Source organism: Lutra lutra, chromosome 1 (assembly GCF_902655055.1).
Source record: "Lutra lutra chromosome 1, mLutLut1.2, whole genome shotgun sequence".
NCBI classification, from domain to species: Eukaryota; Metazoa; Chordata; class Mammalia; order Carnivora; family Mustelidae; genus Lutra; species Lutra lutra.
Window position 1 is genome coordinate 135151450 of NC_062278.1, and position 26541 is coordinate 135177990.

At 34.4% G+C, this 26541-nt stretch overlaps 1 protein-coding gene across 1 annotated transcript in view; it reads right to left on the minus strand.

The window, feature by feature from the left end:
• Positions 1-26541, minus strand: part of ANKRD28 (ankyrin repeat domain 28) — a 201476-nt gene that overhangs the window by 115591 nt on the left and 59344 nt on the right. Inside the window, 1 exon segment of the mRNA XM_047737492.1 lies at positions 8563-8646. Within this exon segment, the coding sequence (XP_047593448.1) occupies positions 8563-8646 (84 nt within the window).

The following is a 26541-nucleotide window of genomic DNA, read 5'->3' on the forward strand; positions in this document are numbered from 1 at the left end:
ACTGCTAGAAAATCCCACAGATCTGTAGATTATCCCCTTGGGTACTCAGCTAAGTACAAAATAGCACATGTATATAAAAATACTACCTAGTCTAGTGAAAAGAAGCATCCAAAGTAATTAAAGCAATGTTTCTCAACTTTTTTCTCCTTATCACCCTGACCCAGGAGGTTTTTTGAGACTTTTTTTTTCTTCCCTAACTGTCCCCATGAAATTTTACTACTACTGTATACCTAACCTCTACAGTTTGGCCCTTTGGAGGGCCATAAATCATTGTAATAATATGACTGATCTTTCTCTCACACATACACACATACATACTCACAGCAAAAAAATAAATTTTGCCAAGTTGGAGGTGATATTATCCCCAGTGAAAATACATGGATTTTGAAGGAACAGTGCTTGAGTTGCATATTGGGAAGTGTCCTGTTCCCACCAGTTAGGGTGAAAAACTCGAATTTCCTGGAGCACTGGACAGAAAACTCAAGAAAAACTCACTTCCGTACAGCAGATTTAGCATTTTTTTGAAATTAAATAACATTTATTAAATTTATAAAATATAAATTTAGAGGTGCCTGGTGGCTCAGTGGGTTAAAGCCTCTGCCTTCGGCTCAGGTCATGATCCCAGGGTCCTGGGATCGAGCCCCGCATCGGGCTCTCTGCTCAGCGGGGAGCCAGCTTCCCTCTCTCTCTCTGCCTGCCTCTCTGCCTGCTTGTGATTTCTGTCTGTCAAAAAAAAAAAAAATTTAACACAATATATAAAAGGCCATCCTCAGCAAAATTTCAAAATTTGCTGAAATTAAAAATGACCTAAATAGAAGGAGAGCTGTAACTTGTTCATGGATCAGAAGACTCAGCACTGTTAAGATGTTAATTTTTCCCAAGCTGACCTACAAATCAACATAATCCAATTTTGCTCCTAGAAACTGACAAGCTGATTCTAAAATTTATATAAAAACACAAATGACCTACCCAAAACAATTTTGAAAAAGGAAGTAGTTGGTGATCAAGACTTATACCATCACAACAGTATGGTACTGGCATTAACAACACACTTTTAATAAAGATATAAAGACAATTCAGTGAAAAAACACTCTTTTCAACAAATATTTTAATAATTGTATATAACCACATATTAAAAAAGTGAACTTTGGCATATATTGTGCATAATACAGATTTTTTTTTTTTTTTGAAGATTTGTTTATTTGGGAGAGTTAAAGAGAAAGCACACATAGACAGAGGGAAAAGCAAACTCCCCGCTGACCAGGAGGCCCAACACAGGTCTCGATCCCAGCACCCTGGGATCATGACTTGAGCTGAAGGCGGACACATAACTGAATGAGCCAACCAGGCGTCCCTACATAATATACAAACATTAACTCAAAACAGATTATAGATCTAAATGTGAAATTTAAAACTATGAAACCTCGGAAGATACAAGAAAAACTACATGACACTGAGATAGATAGCTTTTTAGATACAACACCAAAACCAAGATTCATAAAAAAATGAATAAACTGGGCTTCACAAAATTTAAAACTTCTGCTCTTCAAATAAACTCTTAAGAGAATGAAAACACAGCCACAGCATGAGTCTCTGTATCCAGAACATATAAAGAACTCTCAAAACTCAAGAGCAAGAAAACAATCCAATTAAGAAAAAAAAAATAGCAAAAACACTTGAAAAGACATTTCACCAATGAGAATACACAGATTGCCAAGAGGTACATGAAAAGATGTTTAATACCATTAGTCATCACTGCAGTGCAAATTAAAACTACAATGAGATACATTGTCAGATGGATACAGTACATCCATTCTATTAGAATTTTTAAGATGAGGAAAGACTGATTGTACCAAACATTGGTGAGAATGTGGAAAAACAGATTTTCATATCTTGCTGGTGGGAATGTATAAAGATACAACCAATTTGGACACAGTTGGCAATTTCTTAAAAAGTTAAACAAACTACCATATGGTCTGACCCTATCACTAGATATTTACCCAAGAGAAAGGAAAGACTATGTTCATATAGACTTACACAGAAAGGTTCATACTAGCTTTATTTGTAATAGATGAAAAAGGGAAACAACTCAAATGTCTATCAACAGCTCAGTGGATAAACTGTATTTATAGATACAATGGAATACTACTCAGCAGAAAAGATACTACTACACATAAAAGAATAAACTGTTAATATGTGCCACAGCATGAAATTCAAAATAATTATGCTGAATAAAAAAAAAGCTAGACAAAAGGAGGATATACTGTATCATTTCATTTATATAAACCTCTAGAAAATACAAATTAGCCTACAGTGGCCAAAACAGATCAGAGGTTAGGGGCAAAAGGAATCTTTTGGTAGTGGTGGAAATGTGAGCCCCTGGATTAAGGTGATGGTTTTATAGGTATATGTACATGTCAAAACTTATGAAATAGTACAATTTAAATATATGCAATTTATTTTACGTCAATTATACCTCACTAAAACTTAAATTAAAAAAAAAAAAAAAGGCTGAGGTGCTAGCTAAGACCCAACAGACCAATTACCAACTTCAGTTCTGTCTAAAATTTAGGACAGAATTTATGACATTTTGCTATACTATGTTCTTATGTAGTAAGTATAAAAAAATCATCAGCATTATTGCTGAGTTTACAAGTAAAGATACTTTACTAAAAATATCATTGTTTACCCAACACCTATTTATATATACATGTCCAGTAAAATTACTCCAAAGAACTTAGACTACACTTAGTCTATTTGGAAAGACGATAATTTGTTTAATAATTCAAAATAAATACAAACATTCTAAAATTTTTGCATGTCCACTGAAGCAGAATTTTTGTTTTCTTGGATCCCAATTTTTTTCCAATTAGCAAAACTGAAAATGATCCAAATGCTCTCTAAAAGGGGGACTGCTAAAATAAATTACATTATAAACAATGCAAAACTATGTGGCTACCAAGACAATTGAGGAAGCTCTCACTACTAACAAGGACTACTGATATACCACATTCCCAATATATATTCTCCAAATATACTGGGGATGAAAAATAAAAGATGCAAAATGTGTATATGCTAAATAAAAAGCAATACATGACTGGAATATAAAACTAAGCCACCATCAGTTTCTAGCTGCAAAAGCAGCTGGTTTCATCATTTAGACAATGCCTCTTTGTTTCAGAACCACCCAAAAGCCATTTAGTCATAATGACATTTAGTACTACATACATCCATTTATAGATCTTTGGGGAAAACTGAACACTGATCAAGAAAATTTAAAAATCTGAGGCTGGAATCTAGAGGCACTGGCAAGAATAGAGGAGAGGTACCACTTCTAGGCATGGAGAAACTATTGGAAAATTCTCTCCTGGGTGTTAATGGAGTTGGTTCTTCTCTCCTCTTCACTCCCTCCTTTTAATTCCATGTCCTGTGGAAGTCAGCTGGAAGTTGGGTGGGCACACTTGAGATGGGGCTGAGAGTTATGGGTTCCAATACTAGCAACTGTGAGTAGCTACAGAAGACCATGTACATGCATACAGTGTGTACATGTATACAGCTTTAAGACAGAGAGTACATACGACCTCAAGTACCTGAGCAAAGAGGTTAGGAGCTTAGGAACATCAACAGCTTAGTATACTGGCAGCCACCAGAAGTGACATGTGACCACAAGAAAGACTGGCTGAAGATTAGAGCAATTCTTGCTCACTTCTAGAAAAGACTAGAGAACATGGTGAAGGGTGGGGGTGTGTGGAATTCGGGCAATCTGTATAAACGCAGAGTTCACTACTTTGTGTTAAACTGCCAACAATATTATTACAATAATAATGAAAACTAATGATCTGCTTCTGTGATATGTGTGTATATGTTTGTGTACTTGCTAAGCACTTCATCTGACAAAGTAAAATCAACATCATTTCAATGACCCAAAAGGTATTTTTGAAAGCTTAAAAGATGTTAATAATTTGAAAGGCTATTTTGACAAATCAATCCCCAAATATTTTGGAGTAAAAATATACAAGACAGCATTTTCAAAAATACTAAGTTATATGATAGATATAAGCAATATCTACTTATTGACTAGCTCTTAGATCAACTCCTTTGTGTTTAAAAAGGGTCACTTATCATCTAAGCCTTCCTCTGTTTTAAACACTAAAGACAGCACTGGCTAGATTATAATTACTCCTAGTTTGATATTATTTTGAATAACGCTTTTGTCTAACAAAAATTTGGCACCAGGGAGGCTTATGTATTCATTGATTCACAATGCTGACATTTAATAGCCCTTGGTATCATGAAAATTAGGATCAGGCTTATATTATAGTTAAAAGGTAGGAATCCATAGAACGTGGCCATAACTTCTAGGGGGGAAAAATCTACTTTTGAACCATTACAGCTTTATGGCACTATGTGACAAAAGAAAATATATTTCTCTTTCTCCAATTTACTTTATTTTCCCAGTCACTATCAAGTCTGAGACAGGTTCAAATTCCTATTCTGCTATACTTACTGACCCTGGAGATCCTGATCCTGGAGATGTTCAACTTTTCTGAGTTTTAGTTTTGTTAACTACTGGTGGAATGGAAATGTTAACCTACCAACTTTATGAGATTGTTGTATGAACTGAATCATGTAAGATAAGAATGCTTAGGCATATCACTATCTCTGAAATAAAATTCTGTAATTAATACCTATTTTTATCACTCTGGATAGAAGAAAATTTCTATGTGTAGAAAATAATTTTCTTTCAAAGTCAGACCTTTCCTCTGAAATGTGTTATCAGTATTTCAGACTAAATCATTTGGGCTCCACAACATGGCATTAAATCCTAGTAAATCCTAGGGCAATGACATATATAATAATTATTATTATTTTATTTAATAAATAATAAATAATATAATAAATAAATATAATTATTTTGACTTTATTTATTTATAAAGATTTCTATTCATTTATTTGAAAGAGAGAGAGATCATGAGCAGGGCGAGGGGAAGAAGTAGACTGCCCTGCTGAATAGGGAGCCTGATGTGGGGCTTGATCCCAGGACCGTGGAATCATGACCTAAACTAAAGGCAGTTAACCAACTGAACCACTCAGGTACCCTTGGCTATCTATGTATACTTAGAAAACAAATGAAACCTTCTGGGCAAAAGCAGGTCATTCAAGGTCATTCAGAATTTTTAGAGGACCTTAAATTTGGAGTGGAAAAAAGCACTGAAGTCCATTATTATAACCCCACACATTTAACAAAAGAGTCACAAAGAACTTAAATGGATTTGGTCAACTGGTATATATAGGTAATAAGTTAAGAAAATCTAATAACTTATATTCCAATTGTTCTTTTACACTATGTAATACTACTCTGCCTTTATAAATTTTGACTGTTTTGCCTTTTTAATTAACAGTGCTTGTTCTATGTCCAAGTGACTTTAATTTTTCCAAAAGTTTGCTATTTCAACTGCTTCTAGGCAATCAAAAATCTATCAGGTTACTTATCCAAACAACTATTTCCCCTTTATGCCTTCCTATGAAAATGCTGATTTTCTGCATATATGTAATGGCAAAGAATGGCCAGACAACCAGTGATGGTAAGCCTCTATTCCTGCCCCAGGAAATAAACCAGGTAATAAACAATGGTTGATCTAAGCAGGAAGCTAATCCCATTCTACCTTTGTTGGTGGATCAGAGTTTAGAGTAAGCTAGTAACCAAAGGAACCTGAGGAGGGAGTTTTAAGGGGATTTTAGAAAAGATGCTTTTGCTTGATTAAAAAAGGAAACAAAGAAAAAAGGAAACTTATAGTAAAGGTCCCCTTTCCACTTTCTTTGGTTGTTTTTTGTAAGCATATAATGCAGCAGTCTTATCTACTATGAGGCGAAAGCTAAAAGTCTCAGAGAAAAGCTCATCCAGAGCTCTGAAATTACTCTTAACCAACCCCAAAATCACCTTGCTCTAGATTATATATGAGCAATAAACCTGTATTTAGTTAGGCACTCAATTATTTGTGGTCCAACTTTAGTATTTCTAGCAAAATCATCTTACATATAGCTTCTACAACAAAAGTCTTCTTTCTCAGATCAAATAATATAAATGCATTTTAAATTAAGAGTTTTGTTAAAAATCAATTAGGTGTATTAGTAAAAAAAAAAGATGTTATTTGGTGGTCCACAGTATCCAAAACTTCAGGACATGACTGAAGAAACTAAAATAATATATCTAAAATAATACAATGTTTATTATATTTATTCAGCATAGAAAGAAATCTGAATTTGTATATCACTCTAAATATTTATAAAAATAACTTCAAAAACTGTAAGTTTCAAAAAGATATTACTCTCAGTTACTTAAATTAACTTTTGAAAAACACTATTGTCACACTGACATGAAGCTTAAATATTTTTATTACCTATCAAGAGTCATCTTATATGACAAAACATTGTTTTACCAAATGTATATATTGCCTCTTAAAAGAAAAAATTTACTATCTTGAATTAGGAAAATGGCCACAGATTTAACAAATTGTAAAATATATGACAATACTCTCAACTACTAAGTCACATGAGAAAAGACCGAAAAGTAGCCTTAAAAAAAAAAAAAAAACTTGTCAAATCCCATGAATCACTGAAGACAACTGAAGAGTCACCCACCCTCAAGAAGGGCCAGCTGAGTTGAAATACTAAGTTTCAAAGTAAGGGCCCAAGTGAGGAGATGTTAAGAAATGATGGTTCAAAGTAAGTTAAGGGGGGCGCCTGGGTGGCTCAGTGGGTTAAGCCTCTGCCTTCGGCTCAGGTCATGATCCCAGGGTCCTGGGATCGAGCCCCGCATCCCCGCATCGGGCTCTCTGCTCAGCAGGGAGCCTGCTTCCCTTTCTCTCTCTCTGCCTGCCTCTCTGCCTACTTGTGATCTCTCTCTGTCAAAAAAAAAAAAAAAAAAGTAAGTTAAGGGAGGAACCTATAAGTAGAGGATAAAAATCACAAATGTTTGGGGGTCACATGTTAGTGACATATAAACAACAGTTCCCAAGGATATCACACCAGAATAAACTGATGCTCAAGATGATTAATTTTTTTAATTTAAAATAATTTGATTAGAACAGCAAAAGACAGTGCTGGCTATAATGAGACTTTGTAGTGATGGAGACATTAATCATGGTAAAGAGCAATATAGTCCAAACTTCCTCACCAAGATAAGATTTGTTAGAACTATTAAGAAAACAAGCAAACAAAGAAACCCAAGACTAGAGTTAAACAGAACAGAAAGCTCTTCCTTTTCATAGGTCTATACCACTAAAATTATTTTCTGTCCTAAGAAAAGTAGATTTCTTTAGGACACCCCAATTACGTAAAGTAACCAGGCACTCCATTTAAAATAAATATGTACATCGTGAATTAGGTGCATGTATCCAATAAACATCAACTTGAACTCAATTCACTTAGGAAGGTTTAAAAAAAATTATAGCATTTCACTACCTAATGTAATAATGAACCATTTTAACTAAAGATCAAATTTATTTGGATAATCCAACTTTAAAAAGATAAATACTTTTTCTATCTACTTAATATTGCCACAGTAGAACTGTATGAAAGAGTGAAGGAAAAGATGAGATGAACTTGCAGGCTTTCGTAGAATTACCAATCATTTTAGGTCATCTGTTTTGGTGTTCCTATAGCAACTTTCTGACTCATGACCCCCTCACCCCAATAATTCAGAGGACTGACTTATGTATGAAAAATGTATTGTCAATGTATTTCCAGTGTCAATAACACACATTAATAAATCTGATCTTATTACAGTAAATTACTATTTTTAGCCTCAATTTAGTAAATTAAAGAAACTATTGGCAACTAGAAAAACATAGAGGAAATTATACATATACCCAATGTGTCTCATGTCAGTCCTGCACATTAAATGCACTGTACCTTTCAGTTTGGAAACTTTAAATACGTCTTTCTTTATTGAAAGAATCAAACAGATGAGTCTGTATATAATGCTTACAATGCTTATTTACAGAAAACAAATTTGATCTCATAGTTAAATTAGATATATTATAAACTTAATAGAAATGTCTTTTATTTAAAGTTTTTTTTTCACAAAAAAGAAGCCTCATCTAAAATGCATACAAGTATTTAACAGTGAAGTGTCATGTTTACAACTTATTTCAAATGGGATTCAGAAAAAGAAAAAGAAAAACCACATGAGTGTGTATATACAGTATGCGTAAAAATAAGAGCGAAAGCAAATGTGGCAAAATGTTATCAATGCTCAATCTACAGGGAAGGTATATGGATATTCAGGGTATTTTTTCAGCTTTTCTGTGGAAAATTTTCCAAGTAAAAAGCTGGCAAATAAAGAACCCTCACAGGCTCCTAGTTCTCATGTGTTACACTCTTTATCCTGAATGTATGTCTAGCCCCTTTCTTTTGAGGCAATTACCTCAAGACCCTTCTGCCTTCATTTAAAACAACTGTTACAGAACCGTGTTATATCTTTTTAACGGAATCACAACTCTAAGAAACAGTTTTTATACGTAGATTTAAAGGCCAGTGTCAGTGAATTAATTGTTTTACCTGAAAGTTAACATCTTCTTTCTTAAATATTAGTGCCCGAACTTCATCAGGATCTCCATTAAATATAGCTTGCACCAGTGATGGCTAAAATACAAGAAAGAAATAAAAATATTAATCACACTGTATGGATGATTCTAAAGGTATTTACACATAACTTTTAAACCTAAAATTTTTCTTCTTTTTAGGAACAATAATCAATTTGGTTTCTGACATTAACCAAAACTTTCATTAAGTCAAATCATATGAAAATACAGGATTCTCCCCTGAATTAAAAAGGCCTAATTTTAAAAAATCAATTCAGTATGACCAAAATTAGGTAGATAATAAGCCCAATCAAACTTTATTTTTTGTGAGAAGTCTTTTGTTTATATATGTGTGTATACATGTGGTAAAAACAGTGTCTTCCAAATACAAGTGTGACATCTCAACATCTACCTGTGGAACATAACTTGTCAAACAAGCCATTCCTAGGCCACACTGAGGCCCATGAAGGTAGGCCTCTTTGGAAAGTTCCATTTGGGGCATTAAATAACTTGCGTGGGTTAGCATTACATGTTACACAGATAAAAATCCAAGAAAGAAAATCTAGCAATTGATTAAAATCACTACAATCCAAAGGCCAAAAAATATCAAATACCTAAAAAACACGAAGAGGCAAACACATGTGTATCTAAATATAACAATTTCTTAACAACAGTTTCTCTCTGATAAGGTATCATACCAGTCAAAAAGAAACCAACTGACAACATTAAAAGTAAGGTTAAGGATGAAGTCTGATTCTTTTTCATATAAAAGTGCTAAATGTAAATACATAAAATTCATTACAGAAAAGGCTGTGCCTCGGTACTGCTAGCAGGAGCTTTCCTAAAACATACAGTTCCTCATTCTTGTTACAACAGTTTTTGAAACCACAAAATGAAAACAGAAATGTGGTTGCCAGAACAAGCCCCAAGTTTTCTTAAAAAAAGTCTTTTCAAGAGAGTAAGAGATAGTAAAGTCTGAAATGTTATCTAAACATCTAAAGAAGTAAAAATCAGAAATGGGTGCATTTTATACCCAAGTAATAATGTATCATATTTACATACTTATATTGCTTTATTTAGGTTTTTAATGAAACTAGTGGAAACCAACTTGTTTATTCTTAAAAGATAAAATTTATCCTACTAGTTCAGTAGAAGACAGTAAACATAAACTCTCATATCTTACCAATACACTTCCGGAAGGTGGTGAATGTAGGGATTTATTTTCCTGTGGCAATTTAGAAATGAATGCAGGAGATTCATCTTCTACCTCCTCCAAAACAACAATACACACTCGACTCATTCGCTCTTTTAAAATACTAAATCCCAAACTATGTAATAAAAGTCACAGTTGGAAGAGCACAAGTAGTTTTTCCTCCTCTTCTGTACAACACTTAGGATCATTCTCTGAATAGCATAGCTGGTTTTTTAAAGTTAATAAGTACTATCAGAAAAACTGAGGTTTAAAAGTATGACTACATAACATAACTTCCTAAAAACAAAACTCTACTATCTTTTGCTGGGTTACTGTAATACTTAAAAGAAATTTCACATCAACATGTCAATAACTAAAACGAAGTCCAGTACAAGCTCATTTAAAAATATTTTTCCCCTACCAAAATAGTCATCATGCTCTCTGTCTCACAGAAATTTTACTTGCATAAAAAGATCATTGTTTGGGGTGACAACACCACACAATACAAAATGAAATGAGAAACAATTACTGTGACAGAGATGATTACAGTTATACCCACTCTTGTCTGCAAGGTCATATAGTTACGAATAGCTGATTTGCTTGTAACTGGAAAAAAAAAATCCCACTATTCTGTTTCCACTTCTAACTTGTCTTCATTTCTTCAGCTTCTGGTTATTGCAGATACTATCCAGAAAAAAAAAATCTACAGCTCAGCACAAATTCTTAAAATGAAGCTCAGAGGTTGACAATTTTTTGTGTTTGGGAAAGAAAAAACAACAACAACACTCTGCATTAATAGCAAAGCTGCAGTACATTTACATGCGATGAGTCAGACCACAAGAGACAATAGGGCTCTTGGTACTAGAATACAGCTTGATTAATCCAGATATCCCATATAATAGAAGAAACACAGATAGCTTTATTCCCACCGATAGCACAAGCAAGGCAGAGCGTTCATTCTTTCTCCATCAGGCAGTTAGTTGTCTGTGGCTGCTCCAGCAAAAGGGCACAGCACCAGGCAGAAATAGTGTTAGCCGAAGATCCTAATGGAACAGGCAGGCTGTGAAGGAATTAGAAGGCATCTGAGCTCAAATTACTGCTTCAGGCTTTTCATTTAAAAAAAAAAGAGAGAGAGAGAGAGAAAAGCCCAGTAGTTTATCATTCCAGTGTTTCCTTTGATCTCCACATGAATACAGCTTCCATTAAATAGTCTTCATTCACAGGAAAAAACAGCAGACTGTGCATCTTCTTTGAGCCAACTATTTTATTCAGTCATCTGCTCTGTGCCAATATAGTTTCCTTCCACTATAAAAACCGCTACAGTTATCCTTTTCAGTAGATTTCAGATGCTTTCCGTTCCTCAGATGATCTTGCAAAACGCCACTGATACCTCCAATGAGTAGGTCCTTAAAAAATATCTACGGAACCTCAGGATCGGCCCCACAGAAGCATTCCAACTGAGCAACAGTCTGAATAGCAAAGACTGCAGAACCGCAGGATGAAATGCCTAGTAATGCTCACATGTTACACTTACCAGAGATCTGAGCTACTGCTCGGGATGTAACTTCCTCTACCAGGAGAAAAAAATAGTGCATTTGGACAGCCTTCACAATTAGAAGGTTCATACCAGTTCTGTGACTAATCCAGATCAAACTGAAAAATTCTGTAACTGAAAAATGAGTGCGCTTTTAACATTTTCCACTAAAAGCCACAAGGAAATCTGGTGTACTGCCTCTGCTGACTAACACTGGTTTTAGCAAGTAAACAATTCCAAACAGCTTAACTGCTTTCATATGTTACAATACAGCAAATGTTTAACCCTATAATGACAGCTGCAATAAGAATGTCTGCAGTGAGCCCATAAAAGGGAGATGGAGTATTTAAGAGACTAAAAACACAAATCTAAGATTTTATTCATGTTTTTTACCAAGATCATTTTTTAATAAAGCAGATGTATTTATTTTCAAAAATGCAAAGAAGTTCAAACAAAGAAATTTAAGATTTACTAACAATTTCTAGGTTGTTGAATTTAATCTATCAGGTCATATATTTAAAGGGAAAAAATAAACATTTCAAAAGGTAAAAATCCTAGCTCAAAACTTCTATGGATCATCTAAATTTCATTGAAGAAATTAAATAATTCTACCTTCCCATCTGGAAATGGAATAAGCCTTAAAATCTGTTAAATAGCTACATAAAACTATTGTTTAAAGTCCTTAGCATTAATTTTCTATATGTCAAAAAAGCACAGGGTAACATCAAGAAAGCAAAGATTCTCCTTCCTCTATAAAATTAATTTCCCTAAAGCTATAAATCAGGTGTCAAAAACAACCAATTTATAGTTGTGTTTCCCCTTCTTTCCCTATTTACTAAACAAGTCAGATATTTCCCAACAAAAAATTACATGAAAATACCGTGGTTTCCCTTCAATCTTTGTTCTTTCTCCTATCAACTAGCATTTTTATTCATAAATGAAATATTTTTGAACATTTATGACGAGCTGTTGTACACTCTCATTTAATAAAATAACCTTATGGTTCCATGTAATTAAGAGGAAAAACACAGACGCAAAAATTAAGTATTTTATCCAAAGGCATATAAATTAGTAAAGTTGTGCCTAATTCCAAACACAGTGCTCTTTCAAATCTATTCTGCTTCCACTGAGTGTACATACTTGTATATGTAGCCCCCAACCTTCCACTCTCAAGATCTTTGCAACCTGTAATACTAAATACTAGACTATATAAGTAATCTTTTTTTTTTTCTTTTAAAGATTTTATTTATTTATTTGACAGGCAGAGATCACAAGCAGGCAGAAAGAGAGAGGGAAGCTGGCTCCCCGCTGAGCAGAGAGCCTGATGCAGGGATTGATCCCAGGACCCTGGGATCATGACCTGAGCCGAAGGCAGAGGCTTTAACCCATTGAGCCACCCAGGCGCCTCTGTATAAGTAATCTTAAAAGACCGGTAACCTATAATGGCTGTGAGAAGTTCAGGTAACAAAGGAATATACTATTTATGACCATAATATTCCTAAATGAGTTATTTTAAAATGGGTTATTTCAGGACTAGTGTTATCATATGTGTGTAAGCCAATTTACTTACCAAAACATTAAAAAAAAAAAAACCAGCACGAAATAGATAATATAAGAATGCCAGAATTTAAGAAAACCATTAAATGTCAATCTATGAAAAAACCTATAATCCTAATATAACTGTATCAAGATACTAAAATATGCTAACAATTCACAGAGCTGTATTTTAAAACCAAATTAAATATATGAAAATATTTTGACATACAAAATGATGTTAACTATCTCCACATGGCTAAATCAAAAATATCATCTTGATATGTGAAACATGTGAAAATGAAACCACTATGGTAATAGTATCTTCTATTCTATCTTCAGCATTGTTGGTTTTTTTTCCCCACCCCAAACAAAATCTCTTTTTATATAGGCAATTTTAACTTGTTCCAAAGTATCTAGTATATAAATTCACCTACTTAAATAGGTACATCCTGTCTCTTGTTCTACATCAACTTCCACACACAGGTTTTTCCTGGCCAGAGCACAAGCTCCTTGAAGGCAGGGACTACATTTTTATATACACCATGCACGCATAAACATTTCCCTTCCACTTTCTTCCACTTACAAACAATTTCATTGAAAAGAATTCCAGTATGTCACAAGACTCTAGAACTGAGTGGCAAAATTATAAAACACAACAGGGAATTCATATGTATACATGAATACATATATATTAAGAGTATACATAGGGGTGCCTGGGAGGTGTAGTCACTTAGCTTCTGACTCTTGGTTTCAGCTCAGATAATTATCTCAGGGTCCTGAGATCAAGTCTCATAACAGCTCACACTCGGCCTGGAGTTTGCTTGAGAGTCTCTCTCCCTCTTCCTCTGCCCCTCTTGCTCATGTTCTCTCTTTCTAAAATAAATAATTTTTTTTTAAAAAGAGTATATATATTATGCACACACATACACACACACTTTAATCAGAAAACACATAAGGAACTAAAGTGCAGTAAAGTGAGTTTTGTACTTTTAGTAGGTAAGCAACTTAACATGCAGAAGTTGACAGGATATAAAACAATGATAGAGGATGACAGCTAAAATTAAGGCCTCAGGAGTCAGCCTACCCTGTAATTCAAATTCTGATTCCATTATTGATTAGCTGTGTCCTTAGGCAAGGCAAATTCCTGGAGCCTAAATTGTTTTACACTTATAAGAATAATAATCTCCAGAGATTTTTATCTAGGAGAAATACAGTAATAGCACCGTGGTTGACTGAGAACATAGGCTTTGTAGCCAAACCGACTGTGTTCTAATCTGGCTTCCCACTAACCTAACTATAACCTTGAGCAAGTTACTTAAACTCTCTGTGTCTCATTTCAACATTTATTAAAGGACATTTACAAAATCTAGCTTGAAATAAAATGAAGACAGTCTTATTATGATGGATATTTAGGATAATAGAATGATATCCCCTGTGAGGGCAGTGGTAAATAGAGGACTACTGATGATTTCTCTCCCCAGTGGTGAGATAATTCAGACTGGTGTCAGAGACTGCAATTCAGTTGCTAACTACAGCACCCCTCCCCAACCCCACCCCCGGTTTTCAGGCCTCTTAATGGACTGCTATAAATTTGTCATAATACTCCAATAACCAAATTAATTATTACTGAAGTTACCGAAGGGAGGAAGCAGTAAACTTAGGCAAGAAGAAGGACTAGGGGTTTTACCATACTTCTGAGTTCACTGTATTTTACAGTCTAAGGGAAGAGAAAGGGTAAAGATTACTGGCCCAAGATAGCCTATATAATCAAGAACAGATAAAAAAAAAAAGATAAATACTTCATTATTTTTTATTATTTAAGCTAACAACACCATATAGCACTGTTTTATACCTTCTACTGAATAAGAACAGGCCCCTAATCTCAAGGAATTTATATCTTAAAGGAAAAGGAGATGGTCAATAACTACTTAAGAAATTAAGAATGTACAAAGTATATATGATGAAAAATTATTGACAAAGATTGTGCAAACTTACGTTCCAAACAATTTTTTTTCCAGCTGAACAATGGCAAAGGGATGTGATTTTTTTTTTTTCTTGAGGCACTTACTTTTTAGGACAAATTAGACTTAATTTTTAATAAGCCAACAAATTTAAACTCTGACAACTTCATAATCCTTCCATTCTTTGTGCTAAAACGTATCCTATCAACAGCTTACTCCTATTCTTCACAGAATCATGTAACAGTAAAGCTGGTTTAAACCTTTAATGTTAAGATATTAAACGTCCTGATTTTTTTTTTAGGTTCCTAATTTTGTTACACCAGAATTTCTTTTCCTGACACAAATCATATTTTCTTTCTTATAGATTCAATCCAAATCTCATCGAATCTATGCTCCTCCATATTGATCTGTGACCTTCATACTGATTATCACAGAAAAGGAATTTTACTCAGGCTGTATAAAGTGGCTACTCTCTGAGTATTAAAAAATAAAAAGCTTGTGGTGAAAGATGGTAAGGAAGTGGGTTTAAATAATGTTTTGAAACATTTCTCATAGTTCAAGAATCCTGAACAATCTTCTTGAGCTAGGCTTCATCTGCTCATATACTTTAGAAAAAGTCCTATGAACAGATTTAAAAGAAAATGGGGCAGAAGAACAGAGAGGGAAAAAAATTTTTAAATAGCTATTCTTTAAGGTTATTGGTTGGTCAGGTTTCCCTGTTCTTAGTACAGCCACCGAAAAATGACATTACGTATTTTTAAAATGCTGAATTCAAAATCCTTGTAACACATGCAAATTAATTCTCTGCACATAATGTATTTACAAACTAGGCTATTTTTTAAAATGTTTACCCACCCATACTTCCAAAATGGCTGACAACCACTGTTATCGAATGATCTCAAGCAGTTTGATCCCACTGGTATGTTATAATGGTAATAACAAATTGTTAACCCTTATAACAATATAACTAATATACATTATTAATGTATATTGTTAACATATATTAATATTACCTATTATTACTCTGAAGTGTTCTTTACAAAGACCTATCCATATTCTGCATCCATTCTTCCCACCTTCCATTCAACTAGAACATTTAATTTTTAGGTAAGTTCAGAGCCTCACAGAACAAAGTCTACGCTTCTCAGCCTCCCTTGTACCTGGAAGCCACAAGACAAAGTTCTGACCAGCATTTTAAGTAGAGATGTTAGTGGTTTCCTATTCCTACAAGGACAAATGGTATATCCACCCTGCTTCCTGGAACATGGATGACTCGCCACCATCCTAATCCAAACGAGGACCAGAATCTAGGGTGGTAGAAGAGTATGCTAGAGGGGATCTGGGTCCCTTCAGGACTCTGTGGGACAGAACTGCCATAAAACCCCTAAACTGCCCACTTCCCAACACTTGTATTACAGGGAAACAGAAATTCTACCTCAAGTCAATCTGATTTTGAGTCTCTTATCTTTTACTCGGACTGCAAGCTAACACTAAATGATAACCTTACTCTTCCTTCAGTCATCAATCAGCGATCCACATTTTAGTACAGTATACTTAAATTTTCAAAAAATAAAATGGATTATAAACATTAACTGTAACAAACTGCAATAGAAACAATAAGCAGAAAACAGCTTAAGGAACAATTCTGCTATACTACTGGGTAAGCAAAGAAAAATCAGTGGAGGGAGAAGGAAACAAATATTTATCACAAATATTCTCACTGTGGGGTGCAACTCTTGATTTTGGCTCAGGTCATGATCTCAGGGTTGTGGGATTGAGATCTGTGTCGGCTCCATGCCCTTGCCTGCTGCTCTCTCTCGATAAATAAATAAAATCTTAAAAAAATATATTCTCACTGAATCCTCATCACTTTTTATGGGTACTACTACCCCAGTTGTATATGAGAAGTGGAGGCTCAGTAACATCCAGTCAGTCAATGACTCATCTGTTCATCTACACTTACTCATCATCGACTATGTCCCAGGCTTTCTGTTATGCTAAGGAAACAAGATTATGAATAAACAGTCAATCCTTATTCTAACAGAGCTTACACAGTAATAAATATTACAAAATTGCAAACTGTGATATACTGTAGAAGAAAAAAATTTCTTGGGGGGAAAAACCCAGAAGAAGGTCCATGTGGCTGCAGCAAACAACCATGAGGAACAGTAACAGATGTAGGGGGGAGAAATAACTCAAAGACTATAAAGGGCTTTGTAAGCCAAATTATAAAGTTGGTATTTTCTAAGTGACTCAAAAGTCATTAGAAATTTTTAAGCAAGACAATCATCATGATGTGCTTTACAAAGATTATGGGGCTTCAGTGTAGCGAACAGAAGCCAAAAGACTAGTTAGGAGACTATTGCAATAATCCCAAAATTAAGTAATTTGAACTAGGATGTTAGATATGTAAATGCAGAGTATGAGATATATTTTAGGAAAGCGAATTACAGGATATGCTATTAGATGGGCCGTAGGGGTAAGGAAGAAGATGGTAATCACAAGCAACTCCCAGCTTTTTTACATAAGCAACTAGTGCTTACAAGAACTTAAGAAATCTAGGCCTTCTTCAGTTTCCAAATAAACTAAAATGAGGTAATGAGTTGCAGTATCATATCCAAGGAACCTTCAGGCTCTACATCCTTTCTAAATCTTAATCCAAAAATCTGTATCCTGACATCTACTCTCATGATTTGAAAATGAAGTGTTAAGAATCCTGAACTTGTCTAATTCTAAGATGAGTATTAAAAAATTCCTACAGGATGGTGAGATTTGGTTCCATCCCACTCAAAATTCACTACACTGAAGTAATCTAAAAACCTTTTGGCAAGAATACCTGATTTTTAAAACATTTAAAATTATAACAACAACTGATTCAACAAATATTTCATATTAATATTCCCACTCTGCTATACACACACCAAGAGATTATGAAATGTCATATATCATCTCCACCTTCAAAGACCTTATGCAACCCAATGATTTCTTGGATATTACACCAAAAACACAGGCAACAAAGGCAAACAGAAACACATGGGACTACATCAAACTAAAAAGCTTCTGCACAGGAAAGGAGAATATCAACAAAATGAAAAGACAACCAATGGAATGGGAAAAAATGTCTGTAATCTATATATGTCCAATAACAGATTAATACCCAAAATCTATAAGGAACTCATATGACTCAATAAAAACAAACAAACAAAAATCCAATCAACCAACGACACAAACAAATACCCAAACAAATAAATAACCTTATTTTTAAAAATAGGCAAAGGGCCTAAATAATTATTTTTCTAGAAAAGACATACAATTGGCCACAGGTACATGAAAAGGTGTTCTACTCACTAATCATTAGGGAAATGCAAAGCAATATCACAATGAGTCTTCATCTCACACCTGATAGGATGACTAGGATCAAAAAGACAAGAGTAAACATGGTGGCAAAGATGTTGAGAAAAGAGAATGCTTATACATTCTTGGTTGAATGTAAACTGGTAGAGCCACCATGGAAAAAAGTATGAAGGTTCCTCAAGAAGTTAAATATCTGGGTATGTATCCAAAGAAAATGAAATCAGTATCTCAAAGAGCCGTCTACACCCCCAAGTTCATTGCGACATTAACTAAGACAAGAAACAGAAACAACCTGTTTGTCAACAGATGAATGGATCAAAAAAATATGCTATATGTATATACAATGGAGTATTATTCAGTCATAAAACTGAAGGATCCTGCCATTGCCAAAAACATGGATGAACCTGGAGGATATTTATGTTAATAAGCATAAATAAACCAGACACAAAAAGACAAATACTGTATTATTCCACTTACATTTGGAATCTAAAAAATTGAACTCAGAGAAACAGAGTAGAATGGGAATTGCCAAGAGCATGGGGGTAAGGGAAATGGGAAGACTTAGTCAGAGGGTACAAACTTTCAGTTTAAAGAACAGTAACTTTGGGGGATCTATACACACACAGGATGGCTACAGTTAAGAGTACTGAGCTATGTACTTTAAATCTGCTGAGAGTAGACATTATGCTCTTACCACAAAAAAAAAAGGTAACTAAGAGAGTGACAGATGTGTTAATTAACACACTTGTAGTTTGATAGCAGTAATCATTTCACTATGGCTATGTACTTCAAATCATCACATTGTACACCTTAAATAATACAATTTTTACTAGTCAATTATACCTCAGTAAAGCAGGGGAAGAAGACCTTATGCAGTCTAAATGAGGCACACAAGAAAAATTATCCAATACAAGGTAAGAACAAAAAAGAGAGTAAAAGGCAGTATATACAGAAGACCTAAATTAGAGCTACAAGACAAACCTGCTACTAATTAAATTAGAGGTAAGAGTACAGCAAATAAATTTATTAATTGTAACTGGTATATAAAGATATCTTGTAAGTGTCCATTCTCTTAAAAAATGATGGCTTTTATAAAGTTATACATAATCTTCCCTGTTGTTACTCTTTCCTCTGATTTATTCAAAGAGTGCTTTCTCAAACCAATGGTCAACTAGTTAGAACATTTAATATCAAAACTTTCTCTTGATGATCACATTTCTCAGAAAATGGCTGAAACCATTTTATTTATTAGGTTTATTTAACATTAAAACTATTTATAATGACAGAGTAATAGTTTAGTTACCCAAAGTGTAGACAAGTGCCATACAACAGAAATGAAAAACTAGCCACGTAAGAAATTTAACATTTTCTAGGTAAACACTTTAAAATGGTGAAGCAAAAGGCAAAATTATAACAATATTTTATGTAATCAAATATATCACAAATATTATTTCAGCTTGTAGTCAATACAGAATTAATGGATATTTTACATTCTTTTACTATCTTCAAATTTTGTTTGTATTTCATACTTAAGCATATCTCAATATGAACATTAAATTTTCATTAGAAATAATAGATTTGTATTTAGATCTCAAGAAATTTACAACTGAGGATGTAAATACGTGTGCCTGAGTTGTTGCAAACATATTTTAAAGTTCTAATAACTAAATCAAGTATTTTTAGAATTTAGATAAAACTAAATCAAGAATTCAGTTCCTCAGTTACATTAGCTAGCCATATGTATCTTGCTAGTGACAATCATTACACAATACTGGTTTAGATCTATAAATACTAACTTTTTTTTTTTTTAAAGATTTTATTTATTTATTTGACAGACAGAGATCACAAGTAGGCAGAGAGGCAGGCAGAGAGAGAGAGAGGGAAGCAGGCTCCCTGCTGAGCAGAGAGCCCAATGCAGGACTCGATCCCAGAACCCTGAGATCATGACCTGAGCCAAAGGCAGCGGCTCAACCCACTGAGCCACCCAGGCACCCTATAAATACTAACTTTTTATAAGTTTAACTGTTCACCTACATTACTGTCTAAAGGAAAAGAACAAAATTTAGATTTTTATGATGGTTCAGAGTAAGTAATATGAATATACAATGTTCCACAGTAAAATAGTCAAAACAGGAGCTATCAGCCTTACCTGACTTTTTTTTTTTTTTTTTTAAGATTTATTTATTTGGCAGAGAGAGAGAGAGACAGAGAGAGAGTGGGAACACAAGCAGGGGGAGCAGGAAAGGGAGAAGCAGGCTTCCCGTTGAGCAGGGGGCCCGGCGTGGGCCTCAATCCCAGGACCCTGGGATCATGACCTAAGCTGAAGGCAGACGCTTAACAACTGAGCCACCCAGGCACCCGAAATATTTCTATCATAACTTGAAAGCCTCACTGTCTTTCTTTTACCTTTTGTCTCTTCCCTGAAAACACACAAATATCTAATTTAACCACAATATTAACCCTGGTTTGAGGGCAATATTATTTTTGTATGAAACAAAGCACATCAATTTTATAGGTGCCATTTTCTTCCGTATTCAGAGGCTTCTTCACATATATTAAGGTCCATATAGAATTCCTTAAGTTGACGTTAACCAAAATTGACTTAGCGGTCAGAACATTACTTCATTTCTCTTGGCACCTTCATTTTACTGTTGAAGCAAGTTAAAGAGATTAAATGATTTTTACAGTTGTTTTCAGTTCTAGAGTTTTATGACTTACTGTCCTGTTTCTGAGAAAAATAGGTTGACTCATGAAAAGAAGGTACCAAAAGTAGTGGTAGCGACCATAGATTAGACTTCTTCAATAAATACAATCCTGAGAAAAGAATAAACTAGGCAATATTTAACCCAAAAAAGGTTACAGAAGAAAAGGCAATGATCAAGATAAACATGTTGAAGGCTAAAGAATTCTTTTCAAAAGAACACTAACCAATAGAATGAGAATGAATAGATTAAAATACAAAAACAAAAACAAAACAAAAACCAAGTTCCAACTATATCCTGTCTCCAAGAGATGCACTTTAAGATTTTATTTATTTATTTGTCAGAGAGAGAGAAAGCACATCAGGGAGAGCAGCAGGCAGAGGGAGATGCAGGCTCCCTGCTGAGCAAGGAGCTAGATGTGGAACTGGATCCCAGAACCCTGAGATCATGACCTGGGCTGAAGGCTCTTAACCAACTGAGCCACTGAGGTGTCCCAACAAGAGACTCACTTTAGGCTTAAGGGCACATGCAGGCTGAAAGTGAAGGGATGGAAAAGATATGCTGGATGGAGAAGATATGCTATGCAAATGTTAACAAAAAAGGAGCAGGGCGGCTAAACGTGTATCAGACAAAATAGACCTTAAGTCAAAAACTGTCATGTGAGGCAAAGGACATTATATAAGGGCAAAACTAGGGAGATGTAACAATTATAAATATACACACACACAACATCAGAGCATCTAAATATATGAAGCAAATACTGACAAACTGAAAGGAGAACTTGACAGCAATATAATAATAACAGTAGCAGACTTCAATATCCCACTTTTAGTAATGGATAGAACATTGAAACAGCTAATCAACTAGGAAACAGTGGCTTGAACAATATAGACTAAATAGACCTAACAGAAACATACAGAACATCCCGCCCAACAGTAGCAGAATATACACTGTCCTCAAGCACACCCAGGACATTCTTCAGGATAGATGACATCTTAGGTCACAAAACAAATTTTGACAAATTTAAGAGTGAAATCATACCAAATATCTTTTCTGACCAAAACAGAATGAAACTAGTAATCCACAGCAAAAGGAATATTGGAAAAGTAATAAATATATGGAAATTAAACAACACACTCTTGAACAACCAAAAGATCAAAGAAAGAATCAAAACGGAAGTATCTCAATATCTTGAGACAAAAACGAAAAGACAATATACCAAAACTTACGGGATGTAGCAAAAGCAGTACTAAGAGGGAAGTTTACTAGGATAAACACCTACATTAAAAATGAAAGATCTCAAATAACCTAACTTTACACCTCAAGGAGTTAGAAAAAGAACAAATAAGCCCGAAGTTAGCATAAGGAAGAAAATAATACAGATTAAAGCACAACTAAAGAAAATAGAATAGAAAAAAAAAAATCAACAAAACTGAGTCAGCTGTTTAAAAATATTAAACTGCTAAAACTTTAGCTAGACTAAAAAAGAGAACTCAAATGAAATAAGAAATGAAAGAGGAGATATTATAACTGATGTCATGGGAAGGGGGAGAATAAGAGACTACTGTGAACAATTACAATGCCAAGCAACTGAGCAATCTAAAATAAGCAGATAAATTCCTAGAAACATACAACCTACCAAAGACTAAACCATGAATAGAAAAAGATTGAATCAGTAATCAAAAATCTCCAACAAAGAAAAGCCCAGGACCAAATGGCTTTACTGGTAAATTCTAGCAAACATTTAAAAAAGTAATGCCAATCCTCAAACTCTTCCAAAGAAGACTGAAAAGGAAGGAACACGTCTGAACTAATCTTATGGACCAGCATTACCCTGATATCAAAACCAGACAAAAACATAACAAAAAAATAAAATTTCAGGTGAACAAAGAATTCCTGACGAACATAAACACAAAAATTGTGAACAAAGTACTAGCAAATCAAATTCAACAGTACACAACAGTACATTGAAAGTATCATACATGGGGTGCCTGGGTAGCTCAGTGGGTTAAGGATCTGCCTTCGCTCAGGTTGGCTCAGGTCAACATCCCAGGGTCCTGGGACTGAGTCCCACAGCAGGCCCCTTGCTCAGCAGGGAGTCCCACAGCAGCTCCCTGCCACTCCCCTTGCTCAGGGCTCTTGCTCTCTGTCAAATAATAAAATTTTAAAAAATCAATAGTTAAGTAAAAGATCGTACATTATGGCAAAATGGGACTTATGCCTGACATGCACCATAGATCATTACACAAAAATCAATTAATGTAATAAAACACACAAACACACACACACAAAACATGATCATCTCAATAGATAGAAAAAAAAACATCTGAAAAAATTCAACACCCTTTCATGATAAAAACTTGTAACAAACTAGGAGTAGAAGGAAATTATACAGGCCATATATGAAAAGCCTACACATTCAGTGATGAAAAACTGAAAGCTTTTCCTCTACAATTAAGAACATGGCCCAGATGTTCACTTTCACTACTTCCATTTAATGAAGTACTAGATTTCCTAGCTAGATGAGGCAAGAAAAAGAAATAAATGACACACAAATCAGAAAAAAAGTAAAAAAAAAAAATATATGAAGACATGATCTCATTATGTACAAAACCCTCAAGACTCCACAAAAAAATCTTAGAATTAATTCAGTAAAGGTGCAGGATATAAAATCAACCAAATCACTTGCATTTCTATACACTAAGAATAAACTATGTGAAAAGGAAATTCAAAAAAAACCTCATTTACAATAGCATCATAAATAATAAAATACTAGTAATAAACTTAACCAAGGAGGTAAAAGACTTGTGCATTAAAAAATTGCAAAACACTAGGGCACCTGGGTGGCTCAGTGGGTTATTAAAGCCTCTGCCTTCAGCTCAGATGATGATCCCAGGGTCCTGGGATCGAGCCCCGAATTGGGCATTCTGCTCAGCAGGGAGCCTGCTTCCCTTACTCTCTCTGTCTGCCTCTCCGTCTACTCATAATCTCTGTCAAATAAATAAATAAAATCTTTTAAAAAAAATTAGAAAACACTGATGAGAGAAATAAAAATGACATAAATAAATGGAAACATATTCTGTGTTCATGAATTAGAAGACTTAGTATCACCAAAAAGGGGTAACTGCATGATGGACATTAAGGAGGGTACACAATGTATTGAGCATTGGATATTATGTAAGACTGATGAATCACTGAACTCTGCCTCTGAAACTAATAATACCTTATATGTTAATTAACTGAATTTACATTTTAAAAAAATTTAGAAAATAAAACCTAATGCTGAAAAAATATTTTAAAAAGATTTAAAAGGGGGTATAACTGAAAAATAAAAGAGGAAATTTCACAGATACAGAAAAAGGGGAATTCTAGTATGGAGGTGGAAAATTACCTTGAATTATGAAGAGAAGATCTCTGTCTTCTGAAAAAGGAAGGAAGGGTTGATGTGGGTAAGGCAAGTGGAAGAGAAAGCATGAAGTTGAAAAGGACTAAGTGTGAGTGTGTAGCAGTTGAAAGTAATGGGTCATGGGATCTAGACTGGATAACAAAAATACAGACGTGAAGGTAGTACAAGAAACAAACTGTGGGATGTGGATATTGGAGTATGTGGTTAGAGCCAAGTGGAGAGGATTACTAGTGTGGAAGCTGTGACATTGTGAAATATGATACATAAAATGTCATCTACAAAGAAATGAAATCATGTAGATGACTGATAGAACTCTGATCCAGATGTAGAAGGAGTGAGATTCGCCAGACAACAGCAACAAACAACAAGAGTCACCTAGCCAGAGAACATGTGCCTCAAAAGAAGGAAGATTTTTTTTTTTAAAGATTTTATTTATTTATTTGACAGAGAGAAATCACAAGTAAACAGAGAGGGAGGCAGAGAGGAGGAAGCAGGCTCCCCACTGAGCAGAAAGCCCGATGCGGGGCTCGAACCCAGGACCTGGGATCATGACCTGAGCCGAAGGCAGCGGCTTAACCCACTGAGCCACCCAGGCGCCCCGAAGGAAGATTTTTTTTATAGTTAGTTAGACAAGTAACATTTTAATAGCTATAGTGGATGACTAGAAGAATGCTGACTCTCTTCCTCTCCTTCCTCCATACACACATGTGCACGCACTTACACACACACACACACACGCACACAGAGGCATTCCCAAGATACATATGACCTCTGGAGAATCATGTACTTATGAAAACATAAAATTTCAGTCAAGATAGGAGATGGAATGGGCTTCCCGGAAAGAGTATAAATTCAAGAGTTACATGTGAGAAATTAAGGTGTAAATCAACATTAAAATGACTTTTTAGATTTGAGTTTTAAAAAGAAATAATTATTTCCTTCAAAAGTATACAAGCAAAAAAAAATTAATAAGCCAAATATAACAATGTAGATAGTTTTCTAGAATACACTCAATACACCAAAGCTAAGGGAAAAGGGGGAGCAAAACATTCTGTTGTCAAGCATGTAGTACTACATTTATGCAATATTTTAAAAATTTGGATTATTTTCTTCATAATATTGATTACCTCAAGAAGTAGTTTAAAATTACGCAAAAGTATTCATCATTTAGACTGAATTGAAGGCCAGACTGAAGTAGCTATTTAAGCTGTATTATTTTTAAATATCCTACATGATTTGGTCTCTTATTAGTATAATTTTTGTTGAGATTTACGTTAATTAGCAGAATCTCTGGCATATGACTTATGTCCTGCCAGACCCAGAATAAATACATTCTCTGAAATATAATTTTACATTATTATTTATGTAAATTATCTCTGAGCAACTGCGTCAAAGACAACTTAGGTCCAGTGTTACAAATTAGAATGTAAAATTTTTAAACAGGCTGAACTTCTGTCTTTCTTAAAAAAAAAAAAAAACTGAGGAGAGGTTATTTACAAATCATTCTGGTTTCTACAACGTGGTAACACTGGGATAAGTGTAGTATCAAGTTACTGCACTTTAAAAACTGGGGGAAATTTTCAATTTAAAAATAAGTTGCTATGGTTACCCAATGTTTACCTTTATAAACAGTAATTACATGAGACATCCAAGGGAATCCCACAAAGTGCAGTAAAATCAGTAACTGAAGTGTACACTAGTTATTTCACATACAAATTAGGACCACATACATCACTTCCCTTTCAAAGCAGCTATCATTTGGGAAATACTAAAGAAAATGATTCACATCTTTCTAAACTATAGAAGGTGGAAACAAAAATACTGAAACTGGTAACTATTTTAAAGTCCAAGTAATGACTCAGATAATTAGAACATTTTTCATATTCTTCAGCTCCCTTTATTAAACAGTGCTATCTAAAATTTTAGAGAACAGCTTCTATTGTTAAAAAAAGGAAAGGGTGTTTCTGATGTGTACCAGGCATGGAATTTTTTTTGCGTAAATAAATTTTCATGACCTTGATAAATCTATAAAAAAGCCATGCTTATAACTTCATGTTACTTCAGAGTAAAACAAGGTCAATTCCTTTAGATGTAGTCAATATTCAACTTCTTAAATAGAAAGAAGGGGCCCCTGTCAAAACTGGTAATTGGCTCATTCTTCACTAACTGGGTAATTAAATCTTTATCAGTTATTGCAGTACAGAAATGTTTTTGTCTGTTTTGTTCACAATCAGAACATTTAGTATGTGAGAATACTCATGAAGCTTTGGA